The sequence below is a fragment of the Embiotoca jacksoni genome, unplaced genomic scaffold, assembly GCF_022577435.1.
Source record: "Embiotoca jacksoni isolate LCO1_2020_lvr unplaced genomic scaffold, fEmbJac1.0.p SCAF_6, whole genome shotgun sequence".
Lineage (NCBI taxonomy): Eukaryota > Metazoa > Chordata > Actinopteri > Embiotocidae > Embiotoca > Embiotoca jacksoni.
In genome coordinates, this window is record NW_027185414.1 from 20,872,501 (window position 1) to 20,893,020 (window position 20,520).

The 20,520-nt window shown below is 39.4% G+C and overlaps 1 protein-coding gene across 2 annotated transcripts; it reads right to left on the reverse strand.

The window, feature by feature from the left end:
* Window positions 1-2,847: 2,847 nt before the first annotated feature.
* rbms1a (RNA binding motif, single stranded interacting protein 1a) lies at window positions 2,848-20,265 on the reverse strand. 2 transcript variants are annotated; one of them, XM_069173684.1, is made up of 14 exons: window positions 19,856-20,265; window positions 17,579-17,721; window positions 15,408-15,466; window positions 13,948-14,039; window positions 12,625-12,782; window positions 11,748-11,827; window positions 11,528-11,628; window positions 10,798-10,847; window positions 10,622-10,712; window positions 8,874-8,924; window positions 7,918-8,019; window positions 6,958-7,026; window positions 6,634-6,708; window positions 2,848-4,679 (listed from the first exon to the last, which is right to left on the reverse strand). In XM_069173684.1, exons 1-13 carry the CDS (start codon window positions 19,904-19,906, stop codon window positions 6,640-6,642), a joined length of 1,116 nt encoding a protein of 371 aa, XP_069029785.1. In that variant the 5' UTR covers window positions 19,907-20,265; the 3' UTR covers window positions 2,848-4,679; window positions 6,634-6,639. The 2 variants fall into 2 exon arrangements, with proteins under 2 accessions (XP_069029785.1, XP_069029784.1); XM_069173683.1 differs by having other exon boundaries at window positions 2,848-4,930.
* Window positions 20,266-20,520: the final 255 nt, after the last annotated feature.

Genomic DNA, 20,520 nt, shown 5'->3' on the forward strand with positions numbered 1-20,520 from the left:
TTAATGTTCAGATATATCCTGCAGGAATGCAAATTTGTTGTCATACAAACATGAACGAGGCTTATGAGAATAACGAGCTCCCCAAAGTTTTATTCATAAATTTATTAAACATCAAAAGATATGTTTTGATAGGTCGCGGTTCTTCTTTAAGTTGATGTCAGAATATATATTGTTCTGGTCAAAAGTTTAATTTGGCAATGCAACCGAGGAGGAATTCACATTGTCTTCTTAAGTAAACGCATCATTGTCCCACTGTTAAAAACTTCCATTTCAAGTAAGATCATGATTATTTTTCATCACAAATTTATCTTCTGATTAATTTCTTGATTCAGTGGTTGTTTATTCTAAATGTAAAAATGCAGAAAATAGTGAGATATGCCATCAAGACTACAAAGAGCCCTCTTTGACTCCTCCATCGGTCTATCCAATCAATCATCTAAACCTAAAAGTTGGTTTTTATTTAGTTGTATTATAACAAGCTGAAAACTGGATTAATGAATAATTTATTAACTGTAGATTTTCTACTTTAGTTTTACTTTTGTAGCTCTAAAATGAATCTTTTTGATCTGCTGGTTGGACAAAACAAGACGCTCTCCTGGGATGTAGGAAAATGTTTAGGGTCATTTGTTTTTTGAAACTACTGTATATTCTCACATTTAGACCAAATAACTGGTAGTTGCATCCCTATATATTATATATATATATATATATATATATATATATATATATATATATAAAAAAGCTTGCTTTAAATTTAACCATCCCTTTTTGCTTATCTTGTTCTTAAACATCTGAAAACACCTTTGACCCAGATTTGGGGATTATAATACTGACAGTAACAATCAGTAACAGTGTGCATCTCTTGGAAACCTCCCATGTGTTGCATTGTGGATGTGTATCACACTGAATGAATGATATTGGATACTGTAGTAGGCCTCTCCCCTTCACGTCTGTGCCCCGACTCTGACCTTGGTCTTTCTCCAGGGATCCGAGCCATGTGTCCCCTCAGCTGTGCAGAATTAAAAGTGAGACGGCGAGCGCAGGGCAGGAAAGCGAGAGAGACTCCAGGGCTTGTGTCTTATGTTCAAAGGTTTGATGCCCTTACAATTGGCATTTGATTGACATGAGTGTGTGCATGAGCTGCATGGGACATGTATGTATATTCCTGGAGTTGGGACTGGATGGTGTGGTGTGTGCTGGGGGGGTGTGATGAGTAATCTTCCACCCCGGTGGTTTTGATCCCACTGACTGGTAAGAGATGGGGGCATGGTGCCTTTATGTCTCTGGGATCAGCTGCGCTAAGTCTCAGCTTAAGACAGAGATCCGGTATAAGAGTGAAACTACAAAGGCTGTGCGCCTGAAATAGAGCAGTAAACGGCTGAGGCATGAGCACACATGTTGCTCATCCGATCCGCCTTAAATTGCATACGTAACGTCAGAAATAGTCGCACAACAAGATATCAGAGCATGAAAATTAGTTCAGGTTTCTTATGTGCTGGACACGTCTGGCTCACAGCGCCCTCTGCTGGAAGATAATCTGTACAGCCCTTATTTTGTTTTAATACTTCCTCTTCATTGTATGCTCAGAGGATCCCAGGTTGTTGGGGCTATATATGTCTTTATTTACATTTAACTACTTTTGTTATGAAGTCAAATTTCATGTCAAGCACAGTATGACACATGTGCTAGAACATATATGTATGTTCTGGGAGCTCAAGAGGGAGATTTTAATATCTAAAACAAACCAGCATGGGATGGCTTGGCTGTGGCATGGATGAACTTTAATGGAAAGCCTGGATTAAAAACGGAACATGCAGAATTTCAAAGTTGCGGGGTTTTAGCTGGAAGGAATGATCTAGAAATATATTATGGGGTGCATTATGGGAATTATAGGGTACATACACTCACTTTTAGAAATCTCTCTCACTGGGTCTGCCAAGTGTGCAAAAGTGTAATACTAATTTGCACTTTTAAATCGTTTGATCTCTAAACTTGCCTGTGATTGTGGCTGTAAATTCAGTCTGTTTGTTCTTAAAACATAAGGCTGGTAATATTCTGTACATTAACAAATGTCCTAAAAAAACAAAACGAACAACCAATTCATCCAACTAACAAGTTTTGTCTGTCTAGCTTGATATATCTCATTCCTCTGTGCGACACTTTTCCAACACATTGTTGTCCAAAAACCATCAACCCCTTAACATTCACGCCCGTTTCTGTTTGTTTCTTACAAAAGAGGAGAAAAAGCTTGGAGGGATTTTGTTCCTTGCCCTCTTACAGTCAAAACAATGTGCAGACCAAACTTTGCTGTGTGTGCCCTTTTATTTACTCAGTATGGACCTATTGCTGCTGTTGAATTGGTATCTTAAAGTACTTTACCCCGTGAGTCAGGAGGCTTTGGGCTTTCAGACAGTTCAGTAGATAGTTGTGAAATTTGATTCAAAATGGCCCAATGCCTTTAAATATACAGTGGCAGACTTCACTCGGCCTGTATTGAGGCTGATGAGTGTTAAAAGGGTTAATAATCCATATTTTATGTAAATCCTTCATACATCGTTCTGCTGATTTAAACTTCCTCTACAGCACCGAATGTGTATTTATCCGCACCGGAAAGTGGGCTAGTCCATCAAAAATGATGCTTTAGGATTTTCTTTTTTAAAGCTTTTTAATAAATATTAAATAATACATCTGCCAATTTTTTAAGCTTTACGTTTACTGCGGAGATGGACTTAGTGCCCAATTTAACATGCAGAGTGGAGAAGATGAAAAGTACTGATTGACTGGACTAATGCATTATTGGTATTTGTACAGCATTTGTCAGTTAATTGAAGAGGCAGGAGTCAAATCTGAGAAAGAGAAGAGCATTTTATTCAGCACTGTTTTTATTCCAATGTTTTCAAAGGAGAGAGCAAGGAGAAGATTGTTTGAGAATCAGTCGAAGGTGACAGGGGGAAGCAATGAGGATAACAACTTTTTTTTTTTTTTTTTTTTTTTTCATTTTTACATTTTTTTCCAGCAACAAATGTTCAAATTGGGAAAGTACACTCAAGTTAAAAGCCTGGCTGTATTTTTCTATGGTGAGCATTTCCTGCTTCAGTACTAGCGATCTGACCGTACATCTTTGACCATTTTTCCTTGTTTCATAGTAGTGTCGAACTCTTACATCAGAAAGCAGAACTTTAAAGAAAAACAAAAAGCAAAGCAAACAATACAACTCACTTACTTTTCACTTTTGGCCCTGAATGTGTACAATTTACAAATTTCATCCTTAAGAAACACATGCCGTCTGTCATGTCGTTTCACCTTCCATCAAATCCTAATGAAATATTGCTTTATTTTTTTTAAAGGACTTCATACATGATTGTTGCATATATTTTGCACAAGGCAAGATTTAAGTTACTTTTTTCCATTCATCCCAATTGTTTGGCATTTACATTGTCAAACTGCTGCGTAACCAAATGACCACAATTTGGCTAAAATGTTGTTTTATTATTAACTATTTTTGAGAGCTTAACAGTAGCAGTGTGAGTCATGTAAGATCTGTCAAAGTCAAATCCATACACCGAATAAATGCTTTTAATCCGCATTCATTTGTTTCAAGCACGTCGTAAACCACCTGCTTTACAAAGAAGCTAGTCTCACGTTGAATCTCTAAAATGGAGCATCACAACTGAACGACACAAATCATGTTGAGAAAAAGAAACACCAGAACAGAAGCAATGACAAAGGTACAAATAAAAAAAAAAAATTAAAAAAAAGCACAATGTTTTTTTTTTTTTTCTTTCGTTTTTTTTTTTTTTGGAGATCAGGAAGATAAAACGCTGCATGTGGGAGACAAACGGCAGAAGTCCTGTTTAGCCAGCTCCTGAGCGTGGCTTCGTGCTCTGCGTCATCCAGTCTGGTGGAAAGGGGCTTTACCTGCAAACCCCGCAACACCAGCGGACCGCAGCAGAACCGTGAGGTAGATCACTGGTCAAACTGACCACAAGAGAAAGAAACAAACCCTCCTAGAAGATGCCCACTGCGTGTAAGACTCGTCATTTCATAAAAGTACGGCTCTTGCTTCTTGTCATGTCTTGACGTTTTAAAAAAAGGAAATAAGAAAATAAGGGATTACCTTGCTCTGAGTTTGTCACCGTTCTTTTTTTTTTTATTATTAGTATTGCCGTGGGACTTTCAACGTCTTTATTGCTACCAGACGACTAGATAGCGAAACACTCAATGGAAATCTCCGTGATGTCACGCACACATTTGATCAATTGGATAGAAATATGACACCTGATCGAGTTTGATGAAATAATGTTGGAGAATGTTTGATGTCACATAAGGAAGGCACCTTTTCCAATAATAAATTCATTAATTTCCTAATGAAATGGTCATCTGTATCAGCTGTCAAGTGCAATCGGTCATGAACGGATTTGTTAAGCTATTCTGTGGCAACTTTGAAAACCAAAATGAAGTTATTCTAAAACATCAAACTTCAGTGCAAACAGGGTCTGCAAGGTTTTTCATATACCACGAATAAAGTAACTATAAAATCATAGAAACCTGGAAGGGGGAAAATATCTCAATCTCATGCATTTTAATATCACATCATACTTGAATGGGGAGGAGGAAGAGGAGGAAGAGGAGGAAGAGGAGAAGGAGGGGAAGGGTCCTCTGGCAAGTGTTTGAGAATCCTTGAAAAAGAGAAAAAGAAGAGCATGTTTCTTATCAAAATAAATCTTTTTTTTTTTTTTTCTTTTTTTTTTTCTGTGATTAGCCAACTGCTTGAGTCCATTTACACTGTCCTCATTTTCCACTACAAATGTCGGGGCTGTGCAAAAAAGTTCATGTATCTGGTCCAATCAGAGCAGGCGGCGACTGTTATCCCTGTGATGTTGGCAGCAACTTCTCACCTGCCCTTTGGCTCACAGAGCAGTAATGTGGCCTGAAGAGAAAGCAGACATACTGATATAAAAACTTTAACTAACATGAACAGCAACATTTTGAATAAATCAGGATCTACACCGTTTCTAATAAAGCAGGGCCATTAACGTCTTCATAAATATTAGATTAATGATATCAAGTTTTTATTAAAAAAATAAATGTTTTATTAATTTAAGCCTGTCTTTTGCTTATGTTTGACACTCGAGGGCTATTTTCATATTAATAGACTGAAGGAGGAAAGTTTCTCTGAGCTCACCTTAAATTAAAAGGTGCATGTGCAAGCAGGATTGTGTGGCATTACTTGATTCTACCTGCGTGGAGGCTAAACATGGTGCAATATGCAATTTACAAGCATGATGTAAGAAATCATATCAGTCACGAATTATTATCAAAAGCAGATTATTTTTATATGTCTGGAGAGAATTTTTAAGAAAATGCTTTGAGTAACTTTGTCATGTTTTTCAAATAAGGCTAAGGATTTGTACATTGTAACTTTTTATAACCTGGTAACCCTGACTTTTTTTTTTTATATTAATGACTATATATGCAGTCTATACTACTGTCTACTGTGTAAAGTCTCAGTAATTGTTACCTCTGCCAAACAGGTTATGTTTTCAGTTGGTTTGTTTGTCCGTCAGCAGTATCACAGAAAAACGATTGGGTTGATCGGGTGTCAGCCTGGTGCGAACCAGACTGTCCACCCTCCATAGAGAATAGTTTGCAGTTGTTCTATCCTACTGGGCGTAGACCTCGGGTTCATTTTAACCAATCAGCATGCACCCGAAACCAGCGGACGCTCTGCAACTACTTAGGGCCATTGACCACCAATGTGTTTTTTTTTCCTGAGCGCAGCATATTTTTTTTAAATAGTTTTAATGAACGTCAGCAGCTTGACGAGGTGCTGAGCGCTTATTCCGCAAAAAATATTGACGTTGCGCTTATTACTCTCCCCATCCGTCCAATCAAAGTGAAGGAGGGGCGGAACAAATGCAGTTAACCACCCACCCTGGTTGCTGATTGGTTCGCTCTTCACAGTGGTTGCGCAAATGCTACATACGAGCCGAGTTACCAGACTTTTCTCACAGCGAAGAAAACTGAAGCCGTGAGTGACAGTCGGCGCAGCCAAGCTAGCAGGGTGTAGCGTGAGCCAAGGAAGAACTCGTAAAACTTTGGAGCGGGTTCGAATCGGGAGACAGATCCACAACTTATTTTTCAGTTTTAATTAACATTGCGAAACAGGGCATTTTGGCCTATTAAATGCAATACATGTTCAAATCCTGTAGATGGTAGTAGAGTACAATAGTGTCAAAATGTAGGCAATTCTAGAAATAAGATGAGTCCCTATGAAAATCCATTCACCGATACCAGTAATCTTCAGGGATGTGCATGTACACGTTTAAACTTAATACAGTAAGCAGTCGTTATAGAGCATTCGTGGACAGTAGTTTTGGAGGAGAGAACAGGAACTAATGTTCCTGTAACAACGCCACTATTAGAATAGTAAACTACTGGCCTTGGTGGAGGTCTGCGCTCTCCAAATGCCCTTCTAGTTTGATTAATAAAGCAGTTACTCGCAACATAAACCCTGGTGTTTTATTAGGATGTGTCACCATAACTTCACTATTATGTGGCAGTAAAGTTGCTGAAATAAACAACCTGCTGGCATTTACGTCAAAGAGCTTACATTCAGAAACTGAAGCGTACCTGTGATTACTTGCTGAGCTGACTGTAAGGAGACGAGTTGTTGGAAGAATCCACTTGCTGCGGCGTGCCATTTTCCTGCAAAGCACAACAGCATCGCTCATTTAGAATCTGATAATAACTGTCTTCACTGTGTGAGCACTGAGATAATTGATAGTTTTAGAGGACAAACACTTCAAAAACAACTCAAGGCCTCATGAATGGGAGACCATTAGACTGACGTGGGCTGCTGCAATGTTCTGAGGTAATTACTGATATATCAAAGCTAAATGGACACCAAATAGAAGGTGAATGCAATGAATGAAGACAGAAACACAATAAACTTACAGCTGCTGCCTGCATGGGAGGATACTGAGGCATGTAGCCTCCCTGGACACCAGGGTTTGGAGCAATATACTGTTAGATGAGAAAAATGACAATTTCACAAAATTATTGGATAGTATATCACAAATAGTCCGGCCTGAAACACAGCTCAACTATATTTATACAGCACATTAAACACAACGAAATAAATCTGCTTTACAGCACAGGGAGAAATTCATAGTTTTGGGACAACTATTGAGAAAAGCCTCGTCCTGGATCTAAAGAATCTCAGGTCACTGGTGCTGCAGTATTTTAATACTGTTGCAGCGGTGAAATGTTTGTGAGATGTGAATGTAACTTCTTACACATGTAGCACAAGTTGTTCACAATAATCTAGTCGGAAGAATTAATCGGAAAATAATTAAAAACTGGAGCCCTTTAATCATCAGATTATAGAAAATAAATGTCAGTCTCACTTAAATCACAAAAACAGAAGTATTTTGTTGACCAGTAAACCAGCTAATGCTAATTTATTTGACCCAACTAACTATGTACAAGACCTTTAACTTTTGGTTAAATTCTGCTTCACGTGAGGCTCCACACTGTAGTTGTTTTTCATCTTATATTTATAGGTTTAAACAAAACGTCAACAGAAAATCTTTCTTATACATTAAGAATGATTTTTTTTTTTTTTTTTTTTTTTTTTTGCTCAGCAGCATCAATATTACACTTTAATGTTCTTTAAAAATGGAAAATCAAACAGAAAATTAAGATTTCAGTTTGCTAATTTACAGACGTCTGTGCAAAATGTCTATATTAAAGATGTCTCAGGCGTGTTCTCAAGTTTATGGCTATTCATTGTCATACTGCAGAATAAACTAAGACTCTGTCATAATATTGGTAAATGTATTTAATTTAGTTTTGGTATACAGATTTAATTTGATCACTGCAGTGTGATGGAGGACATCCCACAGTTCCACTCACCGCTCCAGTGTTTCCCAACGACAGCTGGCCCATCTGCTGACTAATCATGGCTGTGGGGTGCAGTGACATGGAGGGATCCACAGAGGGAGACATCACAGCAGCCTGCGGTACAAGGCAGTTAAAATTTTTTACCTCGTGTCACATGAGAAGAGTTTTACAAACTAAATAAAGTCATTGGGATAAAGCAGAAGTACCACATAGGGCAGCAGCCACAGTGGAAGGCTGTGATGGTGAGATGTAGCACGTCACTGTCTAAAACAGCACAGAGCAGAAAGCTCAGTTGAGAAGCTTGACAATAGCACTAACACTGTTACTACACTGTGACACTGTATTATTTAGAGGTAACAAGAAAGTACTCCGTGTATTCTGAAGTAAAAAAAATTGTGTTTTGTGTTTTAGGCCCCCTAAATTTGTTTTTAAATGTGTCGCGTTGCCAGCTCTACTCGGTCTTCAGATGGAGCATATTCCTTTAAACATGATGCCTTTGGGGAATAGACCATTTCCTAACTAAAAGTGGGGGAGGGGGCAGATCAGCAGAGACACTTGTTCCACTGGAAACCATCTGTTGGAAGAGTCAAAGAGTCACAAGACTGTCTCTGCTTCAGGCATTTCCTGCTGGATCCAGAGAGACAGAGGAGGGGGGGGGGGTGAGGGGAGGCAGCAGCAGCAGTGGCTGAATGTCTCTTTAGTTGTTCCATTTCTCTTTCATGCACAGTCCAACACACATATACACACTCGTAATGTGTAAACACACTGGCTGTTAACCAGAACTTGTCTCAGCTCGGTGATTTTTTTTTCTCCTACAGAATGTTTGGGGAAGTTTTGTTGTTGGATTGACTGCGTCAGCAGCACAGGCTGATTAAAGTAACACTCAAAGCTTTTTGCTGTAGCGGCACCACACACCCATTTCCTGTACACAGAATGGGAGGTGGTGTGTAGTGCTGCTGTTCCCTTACCGGGTGTTGCATGATGTATGGTTGATGTGCCACCCAAGAATGACTCTGTACCTAATGGGGGAGGGGGGATGAGACAAGGAGGGACAGGCAGATGAAGAGACAAAGTTATTGGTGCGTCTTGAGTGAATAAATCACAAATTATGGCTTCAACAGCCTGCTGAAAGATCGTGGTCAGCCATGACAGCCCAAAAATATTCAAAGCCTTCAGCTTTTATGGGCAAGTTTGCTTCCCTCGCTCTTGACATGATAGTATGGAGCTTAATGGCCTCTGTTCTGAGGGTAAGACTGTCTGATCAGGAGTTCAATAAACTTCCTATTCCACCTCCCAACACTATCTCCGGTTTAGCAAAGGTCATTTGCTGCCTTTCTAACAACCTGGGTGAGATCCTGCCTCCTCCCCCTCCTGAGCTGCTCATTGGTTTTCCAGCATTTCTAGGAAACTGGCAGAAGGTTATTCTGGTAGTCTTTTATGACCATGTTCCACACGCTGTTTTTTTAGGTCTTCTTGGCCTAAGTTTGTTAACCAAGTCCTGGACGACTGATCTGGTGGCCACCAGAGGGCTCTTGGCCTGATGACCTTTGACTGTAGGTCTTTGTAACCACTTCTATAACACACAAGGAAACAGGCATGATGTGCCAGGTTAAGAGCAGAGAAGTTGCAGGTTTTGAGCTGCAACTTACTGCAGATAACAACAATATATACTGAAAGTGTGTTAAAACTCTCCCTTTCTCCTTTCAATGTATGGTTTGGATGGTTGCTTGATGCAGTATGACTGTAGTCCGCATATGTGTAGCTAAAAAGAGTGTTCTGAATCATTGACAGTGCTCTATAATCTTACTTGGAGACTTAAGTGTGCATGAATAGGACCCAGAGGGAAGTACCTGAGCGGAACCATCTCCCTCATGTGATAGAAAAGATTAACCTTTGTTAGACGCTGCTGTTAGGTCTGAATTGGTGAAAAAAAAAACTCCTCGTTCAAACAAAACAATGCTTGTACTGTAAGTGATCACAGTTCTTAAGTTGGCAGGTAAGTGATTAACTTCGCAATTTTTTTAATCAAAAGTAAAGACATTTTTCTTCGACAAACATGAGGAGAATTTGTGATCTTATTACCAAATCCTCACATGATGGGAATATCTTGCAGACAAACATGTTGTGGATTTATCAGGGAGCCATCTGGAAGAGGACTGTTCAAAACAACTATCATGTGTTGCAACCCTGCTCAACAAAACTGTACAGATTCATCTCTCCGGTGTAATTAGATTTCAAGCGACATAACTTGTCAGTGGTGATTCTGCTGCACAGAAAGTAATGAATCAAAACTTAAGAGGGAGATATTAAGAAATAATGAGAAGGAACCCACTTCAGCCTGACTCAGAGAAGATGACTGTACCTGCTGAAACGAGGAGGTTTTTTTGACAACTTTGCTCCCGTGAACTACTAAACTGATTATCAGATTACATGATCTCTAGTTGGCCAAGCTGTTCACACGCAGAGAAATTCAAATAATATTCCACTGCCACATGGAGCTGCTGAAGTGTGAGGTAGCCCAGCGAGGCTTTAACACCTATTCTTACAGATACAGCACCTGTGAAACCCACACACAACCAAAAATACACCCTAACCCACATAAACACTCTATAACCTCGGATCTAACACAGATGGAAACAGAGAGCGATGATTTAAATTCAGTTCTGACTGTTGGATATGTTTATCTTAGCCCATTAAAGGGGCCCTCCTGCAGTACCTGGTAGGCAGAGACTGGAGACATGTAGGGAGACATTGTAGGCTGCACAGTCATTATCCTGTTGGACACTGGATACGGAGAAGGATAGTACCTGGGAAACCGAAAATATTTAGAAATATGAGGCAAGCTGAAAGTTAAATGGTGTCATGAGCTGCTGTAATCAGAATGAAACGTACCCATTCTGTATGGCTGCTGAGGAGGGGTCATAGGTGAGAGTCATTGCACCCTAAAGTGAGGAAACGGACAGTAATGTGGGATTACATATTTGTATCCTAATACTGCACCATTAGAATTGAAAAAAAACCCAGTAATGATCGGTGCATATGAACATGATCAATATATCAGTTGTGATGAGGTTATGTGAGAGTATTTTTTGTGTTTGAAACAGGTGTTTTTGGGGTGTGTCTATTTGATTGACAGGTCTGTGGTGCAATAGTTGGGCATGACATCACTTTGTCCAGTTTCCAATTAGATCAAGTCAGATCCACCACTCGCTCCTTCCCAGTTATTCCAAAAAAATTCACTACCGGCTCTAAACTGCTCCGAACCAGCAAGATGGCGCCATCTTTGCCAAAATCCGAACTCGAGGCTTCATAATGGCCATTCACAAAACCACTAGGTGATGTCACTGTTGGTTGCCGTTTGGTTTGAAATATCACCTTTTCATTTTCTTTCGGCTATGTGACTCAGACATATCTTAGCATCAGATTTTTATGTGTTAAATTTTGTCTCAAAATCCTGGAAAGAAATGCATGATGGACCATTTATATTCAAATGTACACTGATTTCTCCAGAATTACACAGTAAATATTTGTTTTGTGTGCTTGATACAATGATAAAAAAAAACTCACACAAGGAAGCACAGTGGGGGCAAAAGGTTAGAGTGCATGTCAGAGAGATACTTACTAGTCTGAGATCTCCTGTCTGTCCGTTGGGAACAAATCCACTGTGAGCGTGTTTCTTCCTTTGACTGTCAGCAAACTTACACAGCAAGGGCTGAGAGGGAGCTGAGGGCAAAGCACAAAACAGACATATTAACAGTCGCTCAGATATTAATCATCACCACCTCCACAGTTTTCATCGGAAGGAAACGATGAAATTACATAAAGGTGAAATTCTTTCCTACCCAGAGCACCAGAAGCTATCTTGATGAATTTCCCATTGAAGTGGGAGATGACTGCGTTACACTGCTCTGTTGTGTCCATCCTGACAAGGGAGAAAATGAAACAACTGTGACTCATCAAACCACAAACAGACGATCTACAGCAGACTTTTCTTTAACACAGAGTGGTATTGTTAGGCATGACTTGAATGGCTCTGGGCCCCCTTTTTTTTTTTTTATAGAAAAATGTAACATTTTAGTGATGCTTGACATTCTGTATAGTTATAACAGACAACCGAAGTAGTCTAAAACAGTTGGCAAATACATTATAACAAAAGTTTCAGCAAGAAAATGAATTTGAAGATCATGGATGAGCCAAAGAAGTAAAAAAAAAAAAAAAAAAAAAAAAAAAAAGTCAACACAAACAAAGCCTCTATGTCTCTTGAGTGTGATGATCAGATTTACACTGTTTGCTATTAAAAACCGACTGACAGTAGTGTAAATACAGACGGAAGTCCTGTACAGACAACAGGATGTAACTGACTCCATGTAATAAGTTTGAGTAGAACATAGTCTGGGTTGCTCTAAATTATAATAAAACTCAACCTCCAGTAATTTATTGTTATAATATATCAAAAATATTCTTCAACAGTCAAGTATTTGCTGCTAATCTTATTTTTAATTCTAGATTGCCTGTTTAGAGCCAATTTATAATTAACATTGATGATTGTGCTCTAACAATAATCAATGTTAATGTATAATGCTATACACTTAATAGCATTATTTAAGTGATATTTTGGTGTTTATTTATCATCATAAGTTTGTTTATTCTGCATCTACTTTAAAAATGATTCAGCAGAGAATAAACGAATACTCCTTCTGTCAATCTTCTGTGACTGACCTGGCGAAGCCCACGCCTCGGCTGTTGCCGCTGTAGTCTCGGAGGATCCGCGTGGATACGACCTGACCGAAGGGCTGCAGCATGTTCTCCAACTCTTTCTCATCCACGGACAGAGGCAAGTTGGAAATGTACAGATTTGTGGGGTCCTGCTCCTGCTGCTGCTCACGTGAAAGAAGATGAGAAAGAAAAGGTATATTGAAGCCCATGTGCTTTTTTTTTTTTTTTTTTTTTTTTTGTATATTTGGGATGTGGCCCATGACTTGAAAGAGCTACATTCCAAAATAGTTAAAAAAAAAAAAAACATTTTTTTATAAAAGCATTGCTGTGGTATTTCTTCACTGATAGTGGGACAAAATATATTTTACTCCGTGTTTGTGCAGGTTAGGTTTGAACTCTGCTAAACTATGGTTAAGAGTCAAAGGGACATTTATTTGAACAAACATTATTAAGCTCTCCTGTACACACACACACACACACACACACACACACACACACACACACACACAACTTCATCTGCACTGTGCAGCAGCTCAGCGCCTCTACGGTCTTCCCTAGAAACAGCAGGAGAGCAGCGTAGCCTAGCTACCACAACACGCAGACTGTGTGCTGCCATGTTTGTTCCAAACAGAGCAGCTACAAGCAGGTCTCCCGAGAGCAAACCTTCATCAACGAACTCTCACCCGTGAATTTAAGCACAGCAACACAGGCCATTGGGGAAAAGGGAAAGGACTGAAAGAAATTTGATGATGCAGACAATTTCCGCTGTCCGCTACGAGCCACACAGATGTGATTAGGAAATGTCCTGTTTGTCATCTAAAAATATTTTTGAAATATTAAAAAAAAAAAACTGGTGGGCTTTACTTACAATTGGTCACAGAGGATCAAGAATAGCTCAAAGCAGTAGTGCTGTTGTTGCAGTGCTTTGGTGCAGATATGCCTACATCAGTATGCATGAATGGTAACTGCTTACACCCAGTGACATAGTAATAATGGTGGTAAAAGTATTTACAATCTATATAGTCCAGGCTAACTGGGGTGGTATAATAGTGTGTGAGCTGGTGGTCCTGTGTGTAACGCATCACACTGACTGACAGGTTATTTGGCAGAGGGAGACGTGACATCTGGTTTCTACAGTGAAAGTAAATGGGGTCACGGGAAGAACAGCTTGTCAGCTGAGGTCATGTGACCAGTCTAATGTCATTCTCCTTAGCACACACCGGAGAGAGGCATGCATGCATCACAGAAGCACAGCCCCAAAGAGATGTTCACAAGCATGACAAATATGCACACACAGACGCTCACACATGCCTGCACCAAACTCACCTTGGCCATCTGGGCCTGTATGCCGCTGGTTTTCAGAGCATGTACTGCTTTTAAAGCAGCCGCTGGGCTGTCAAAGTCCACAAAGCCGTAACCTGGAGTTTGTAGGACAGTATTCATATCAGAGGGCATGAAATAATAAGAACATCCACCTTTGTACATTTTCTATTGTTGCTATTACTGAGGTATATATTGATTAAATATAAAAATATATTGTCATGTTTTCAGGAATATGCAAATTTAGTGCATATTCCTGAAAACATGACAATATATTTTTATATTTTCAGTCATTATACACAATCACAAATGTTAAAGAATCTGATAGTCACTTTCTACCTCAGTTAGATGAGAGGGTCAAAACCACTCTCATGTTAGTGCAGTCAATATGTTTGACTAAACACGGGCAACAGAGGGATACAACTGCTTGAAAGTTTTTGAATCCTTTACAATCTTTTATATTTCTGTAAAAATATGACATAAAACATCATCAGATTTGCACACAAATCTTTCAAGTAGATACAGATAAGCCAATTAAACAAATGAGATAAACATATTATGCTTGGTCATTTATTTATTGAAGAACATGATGATCCAATGTGTAATATTGGATTATTTCAATCTACTTTTGTGCATATCTGATGAATTTTTTTTTTTTTTTTTTAGGTCCTATTTATGCAGAAAGATAGAAAATTCTAGAGGGTTCACAAACTTTGAAGCACCAGTGTAAACAAAAACATCCTCACTAATCACCATATTATATCCCTTTTATTTAGTCAGAGCAAAACCTCTGGCTGGCTTCAATGACTTCCTGGAGTCTTGAAGTCAAAATGGTGAACTATTCCTTTAAGAACTTAACCTATGTCTGACACATTTTATGACAACATACACATACTTTGCATGCCTTGTCCCCATCTTCCAAAGCATCCATGGTGTTTGTGCTTTTTGAACATGTTTTCCCATTATACAGCCACTTACTGTTTTCCATGTATTTCCATAAAGGTGAGGAAATTTGTTCGTGGAGACTCTACACATGCTTGCATTGGGCAATCCATCATAATCTGCTTTTGTTTTTGCCAAATTGATGTTATCATGGCATTGAAATGCAGTGAAGACTTTGCAAATCAATCTGCACTTCCAGCTGCGATACCATGCCGCAGCAGAAATTTGACTGCTGACATTCACGGTGATAAATTACCAACTCAAGCAAGTATCCAGTCGCCACGAATTGATTTTCATACACTATGGAAATAAAGGGAAACCGGGAGGTGCCTGGCAGGTGTGGGAATCCAACATGGTATATTTGGAGTTGTCATGTGGAGTCACATAAAGCAAACTGTGTCTTTAACTGTTTTACTAAAATATCTCAGGTGACTCACTATTGTGTTTTCAAGTACACTTTTTTTGTGTCATTGTACAGCACTGAACAATGACAGCAGGTACTGCGAGTCAATGACCTCACTGACCTTTACACTTGTTGGTGGTCTTGTCCAGGATCGCCTTTGCAGACTGAATCTTTCCATACCTGGGTGCACAACAAAATGGAGATTATTGACAAAGAACTCTCTTTGAAAACAAAAGGTAAGACTGATGATAGTCTACTTATTGCATCAGACTTCTCATTATTGTAATTGAAAATTCTGCGTGTCCAATTCCACAGAAAATGTGGTGAGAAACCCTTCATTCGTCCTCACTGTGAGCACAAACAGAAAAGAACAATTTATGAAAACAACTGGTCGTTATCATGGTGACTGGAAATTTTAGATGCACATACAATACTTTGCTACTCTCCCCTATGTGTTTCTAAACACTTTGAACCTAATTCAAATGTTTCAGGGTTTGCTTTATTTCTGACTTCACACTCAAGTCGAGTGATGACAGAAGTTGTGAGTTGCTCTCCGAGCGTGTGCGTGCGCGCACACACACACACACACACACACACACACACCATACAGACTGAATGCCTAGCTTACATCACTATTCAAACCTTGTTGCTATGAAAAGCGCTTTCATTTCTGCTTTGTGCTGGCAAACACCATTGGGAACACGAACAAAACACAAGCAAACAGGACACAAACAGCTGCTGCTGCTGCTGGTTACATGGGTGAATGCCTCTCTCCATAAGCTTGTGATTCATAGGAAAGGGACAAGACACAACTCCACTAATTATGCCTTCCACCACACTAACCACTCAGACTGGAGCTTATGGTATCAACATGTATCAAACATGTTCACGAGACTGCTTTACATGACTGTTTTTGCTCTTACTAGAAAACCATAATTTTAAGTTTACTTCACAGACCAAAGTTAAGCTAAGACTTCTCCATGCGTGTCTGTTTATAGAGGTATGGTGGGTGGAACATTTTATGTTGTCAGTGTACACTGGTTAAACCAGTATGCAATTTTAAATGCCAACATTTTAGTTTTAGTGCAAAAACATCAGTCAGTCAGTTTTTATTATTCATTATCTATATACCCAGTTAAATGCAATTTATGTATTACATTTTTTTCAAATTCTTATTAAAGAGGAAATCAGAGACTAAAATCTGTTAAAAAAAAAAAAACTTTGTTGAAATCCTGAATTTTTTCATTCTTAAGGTTTAAAAGTTTAAAAACAAATGATTTGCCAATTTTGGGAAATGCATTTTATATTTTCATGGCAAGAGTTTAAGGTACAATTTGTACAATCTTTTAAATTTTAACTAAAATTTAAACAAAATGTAAAATAATAATGTTATGTCAAATATGTGTACGCTTTGAGAATCTATAGTGGTCACAAAACGTGCAAAGAACGTGATGGGGCCTTCTCTGGGCCGGTGTTTGGTTTGTCCCATCTGGGCTACTGTAGAATTATGGCAGCGCAGCATGGCATGCTGTCGAAGAGGACCTGCTCCCTTTGTAGATATTAATGGCTCACTCTAAGGTAACGAAAACACAACGATTCTTAGTTTCAGGTGATTATACCGTAATGAAAAATAAAAATGAATATTATAAACCAACTGCCAACAGATCCTCCTAAATCCTACACACTGAACCCTTAAATCTTACATATTGTACTTTTTCAAGAGGCTACCACCTGATTAGCTTAGCTTTACACAGATGTGGAAAAAAAGGGGAGGGGGGGACAGCTAGCCTGTCCAAAGATAACAAAATATGAAAAATATTGCCGGCCCTTATTAATATTACAAAAACTGTAGGTGTAAAAATGGCATTGTTTGACATGGGTTAGCTGTTTCCACTTGTTTCCAGTCTTTGTGCAATGCTAAGCTAACCATTTGTGGCTTTAAATTTTAGCCTACAGATGTGATTGTGCGTCGCATAACTATTGTCAAGAAAGCGAATTAGTGTATTTCCCAAAATATAGGCTAGAAGAAAGGAAGAATTTTTTTTTTTTTACCAAAAACATGTCCTAATAATTACACTAATTTAAGTGTGTTAATAAAATTTCACAGGAGTTTTACAGGCAGACAGTTTTTCTGTATTTTTGATGAGAGACCTTCATCAAATCAGTCTGGAATGACATTTTGTTTTTTTACACCCACCATTTCAGAAAACAAATACATCTGTGACAATGAACTGGTGTTCACACACATGACCATACTTGTACTGTTCATACGGTATATGTGCGTGTACTCACTGGTGACAGAGCTTGACCAGGTCCAGGTCTGTAGTGGCGGGAGGCAGGCCGCGGATGTAAAGGTTAGTTTTGCTGAGCTGCTCCAGGCCTGTGCTGCTGCAGTTGCTGCTGCTGCTGGGACTGGACGGAGTCATGGGGTAGGACTGTGCACAGGAAACCCACTGTTAGAAGTGTACGGGAGCTAAATAATCTAAATTAAACCCAGGTCAACAGTGATCACGAGAGCAATTTAATCTGTGTGAAACAGAGATGCAAAAACGCAGACGAGGAAAAGAAAATCTGACTTTACCATTTCAGGCTACATTAAAAACCACTTCTTTCTTAGGATGATAAGTGATGGCCATCAGTGATCTGATGCAATCAGTTTCCTACTTTGTCACCTGACACAACAACAGCACTGAACTTAAGTGCAACGTTGATGTACTTTACACTTGAACTCCATGATATTTCAGAGGGAAATATGGTGCTTTTTACTCCACTACATTTATATGGCACTCATATCCACTTAACAGATAAAGATTTTACATGACAAACATATATGAGCTTAATTAACTACCCAGTAGTATATAATAGTACCAAAAATGTGCTATGCATTCACAAATTACATTAATTATATCGAGGGATAAATTATTATCTGAGAGGAGCGTTTGTGCATTATCAATACAATTTATGTACTTCTACTTAACACCTTGAAATCCTTTTAACCGTAATTGAATATCATTGGACTATAGTATTTCTACTTTTTTTTTTAAAGGATTGGAATATTTTTTCGACCACTGTTTGGGTTTTTGGTGACAGAAAGCTTTGACCTTTAAGGTCCTGGATGCTGTAAAAAGATAATTCTGCCCACCACACAGCATATTAAAACATATTTATTCTAGGTGGGCCTTTGTGAATCACAGTGTGATTAAAACTGTGCTCATCACTTCTTACATCCTGCTGAAGTGTTAATAAGTAACCGACAGTTTTCTTCATACTTGTGAGCCAAACCGCACCACACTGCCCCGCAAAGCATTTCCTTCCCCTTACTCATTCATTAAAATCGCTCCCAGCCACCCCAAACGCTCTCCAGATCAGATCAAAGGCAAAGCATGGCAGAATCACACCATCTGTCCATAACCAAAGGACAATTCACTTCAAGAGCCCAAGATATGCACACAACTATATCCATGGCCAACAAAAAAAAAAAAGAAAAGAAAAACATCGAGCTATTCTTCCAGTCACGTGATGGTTAAAAGCTCATATTTTTCTTTTACAGATAAAGAATTGATTGCCGTGGCAGGAACATCTGTTAGGTCTGTTGTCAGGCTGAGGCCTTACATTTTTTGTTGGTATTCAATTACAATGGTAACTGTCTTTTTAGGGATCATCAAGGGTTCACATCTTCATTTGAGGACAGCTATTTCACAGAGGCATTTTAGCAGATTAAACACCTACACTGCAAACCCAATCTTTCCTGCAGGTATTCCTACGAGGTTTGGTTTTAGATTCCTGCCCTCAAAGTCATATACAGTCCCTTCTGATGAATAAATATTGCAGCTTATATATGCTTCTGGCTGAAAACTGACCGCTCAGTCCATTTCATCCATCACACAGGGCTTACATTTCCATCACTAGAGGTTAAAATAACCGCTGCCTCTCATCTCTGCGCCTGTTTTTTTTTTTTTTTTTTTTTTTCCTATTCCCATCTCATATGTGATAGGAAAGCAGAGGGGCACGGCCTTCAATTACCGGTCTGTTCACCTGAGAGGTCAAAATGAAGAATGCAGGCGGCACGGTTCAGTCCAGCACACTGACATACACTACATTACAGCCCTTTCTCTCTGTGTGGCTCTCGATTCACCCAGAATGCATTAACCTATGAAAATGGACTACAATTACCGTCATACATATTGACCAGAGTTGGCGAGCGACTGGGAAAACAAGGTTATACAGACACAATGATTAAAGTATCGGTTGTAGAGCTATAGATCGGGTCAGCGGCCGGTTTTTAGCCTATCAGATGATCAGATTCTCGTTTGACGAGTGCTGGGAGCTATAGGTCTATATTTTTTAATATAATTGAATTCATTTGGTATTTAAAAAGACGTGAAAAATGCATATATTCCATAGGAAATCAAGAAGGGCTTCCCAATGTCATGTGAGGCTGCTATTACTCAGCCTGTTTATTCAAACGCTAAGCTCAAGTGTGAGCACACAAAAAAAAAAAAAAAAAAAAAAAAAAAAAAAAAGTAGGCAGAAAAAAAACACCAAACATTATGTGTGTTTTTGGCCTACCTGTTTACGATTGGCTGTCTTCAGCGGGTTGCCTGTGTTTGCAAAGATCATCCTGGAGGTTACGGATGTATTTTAGTTCCCAAAAGAAAAGAGAATCGCGACGATGAGCCACTGTAGAGACGGAATCCGAGCGGTGGAGGGAGCCTAGAAAATAGCCAGTCGCTTTATAACATCCGCATGCTGATCGGGCCGGTTATAACAGTAGAAAAAAGCCTCGGTCCTGCATAGGTATACTGACACATCTATACAGTCAGATAGATGCACACCAGGCGATGGACCAACCCTCCGGTCCGGTTCATTGATCTACGACGTCCTGCTGCAGACCGCTCGGCAGTCCCACCTACTACAGACCAAACCATCTCCGCCTCTGCAGGGTGTTTGACATCAAATAAACTGCGTGGCCGCTTCGGTAAAACTCGCACCGGCGGTTAGTTTTTGGCGACAAAGGCGCGCCGAGGCGTCTGGGGTGTGTGGTTCAATTTATAATCGGATACAACGTGCTTTTGGGTTTGATTTGCAGGCGCACAATCGGTTAGACTGAACGCTCGCCGCCTTTCATGTTGTTGTCGTCCGCACATACCAAGCATTCTTCACCCCCACCTCCTCCAACCACACACACACACACACACACACGCTCACACACACACCCTCTTCCTCTTCATACC

Bases quoted from the DNA above. Each gene is read 5' to 3' on its own strand.
- rbms1a (XM_069173684.1), bottom strand. From the start codon at position 19,906: ATGATCTTTGCAAACACAGGCAACCCGCTGAAGACAGCCAATCGTAAA. The intron at 15,467-17,578 runs GTGAGTACACGC...TTGTGCACCCAG, and splicing joins CTGGTCAAGCTCTGTCACCA to GTATGGAAAGATTCAGTCTG. The intron at 6,709-6,957 runs GTAAGTTTATTG...TGTGCTTTGCAG, and splicing joins CTCCCATGCAGGCAGCAGCT to GAAAATGGCACGCCGCAGCA.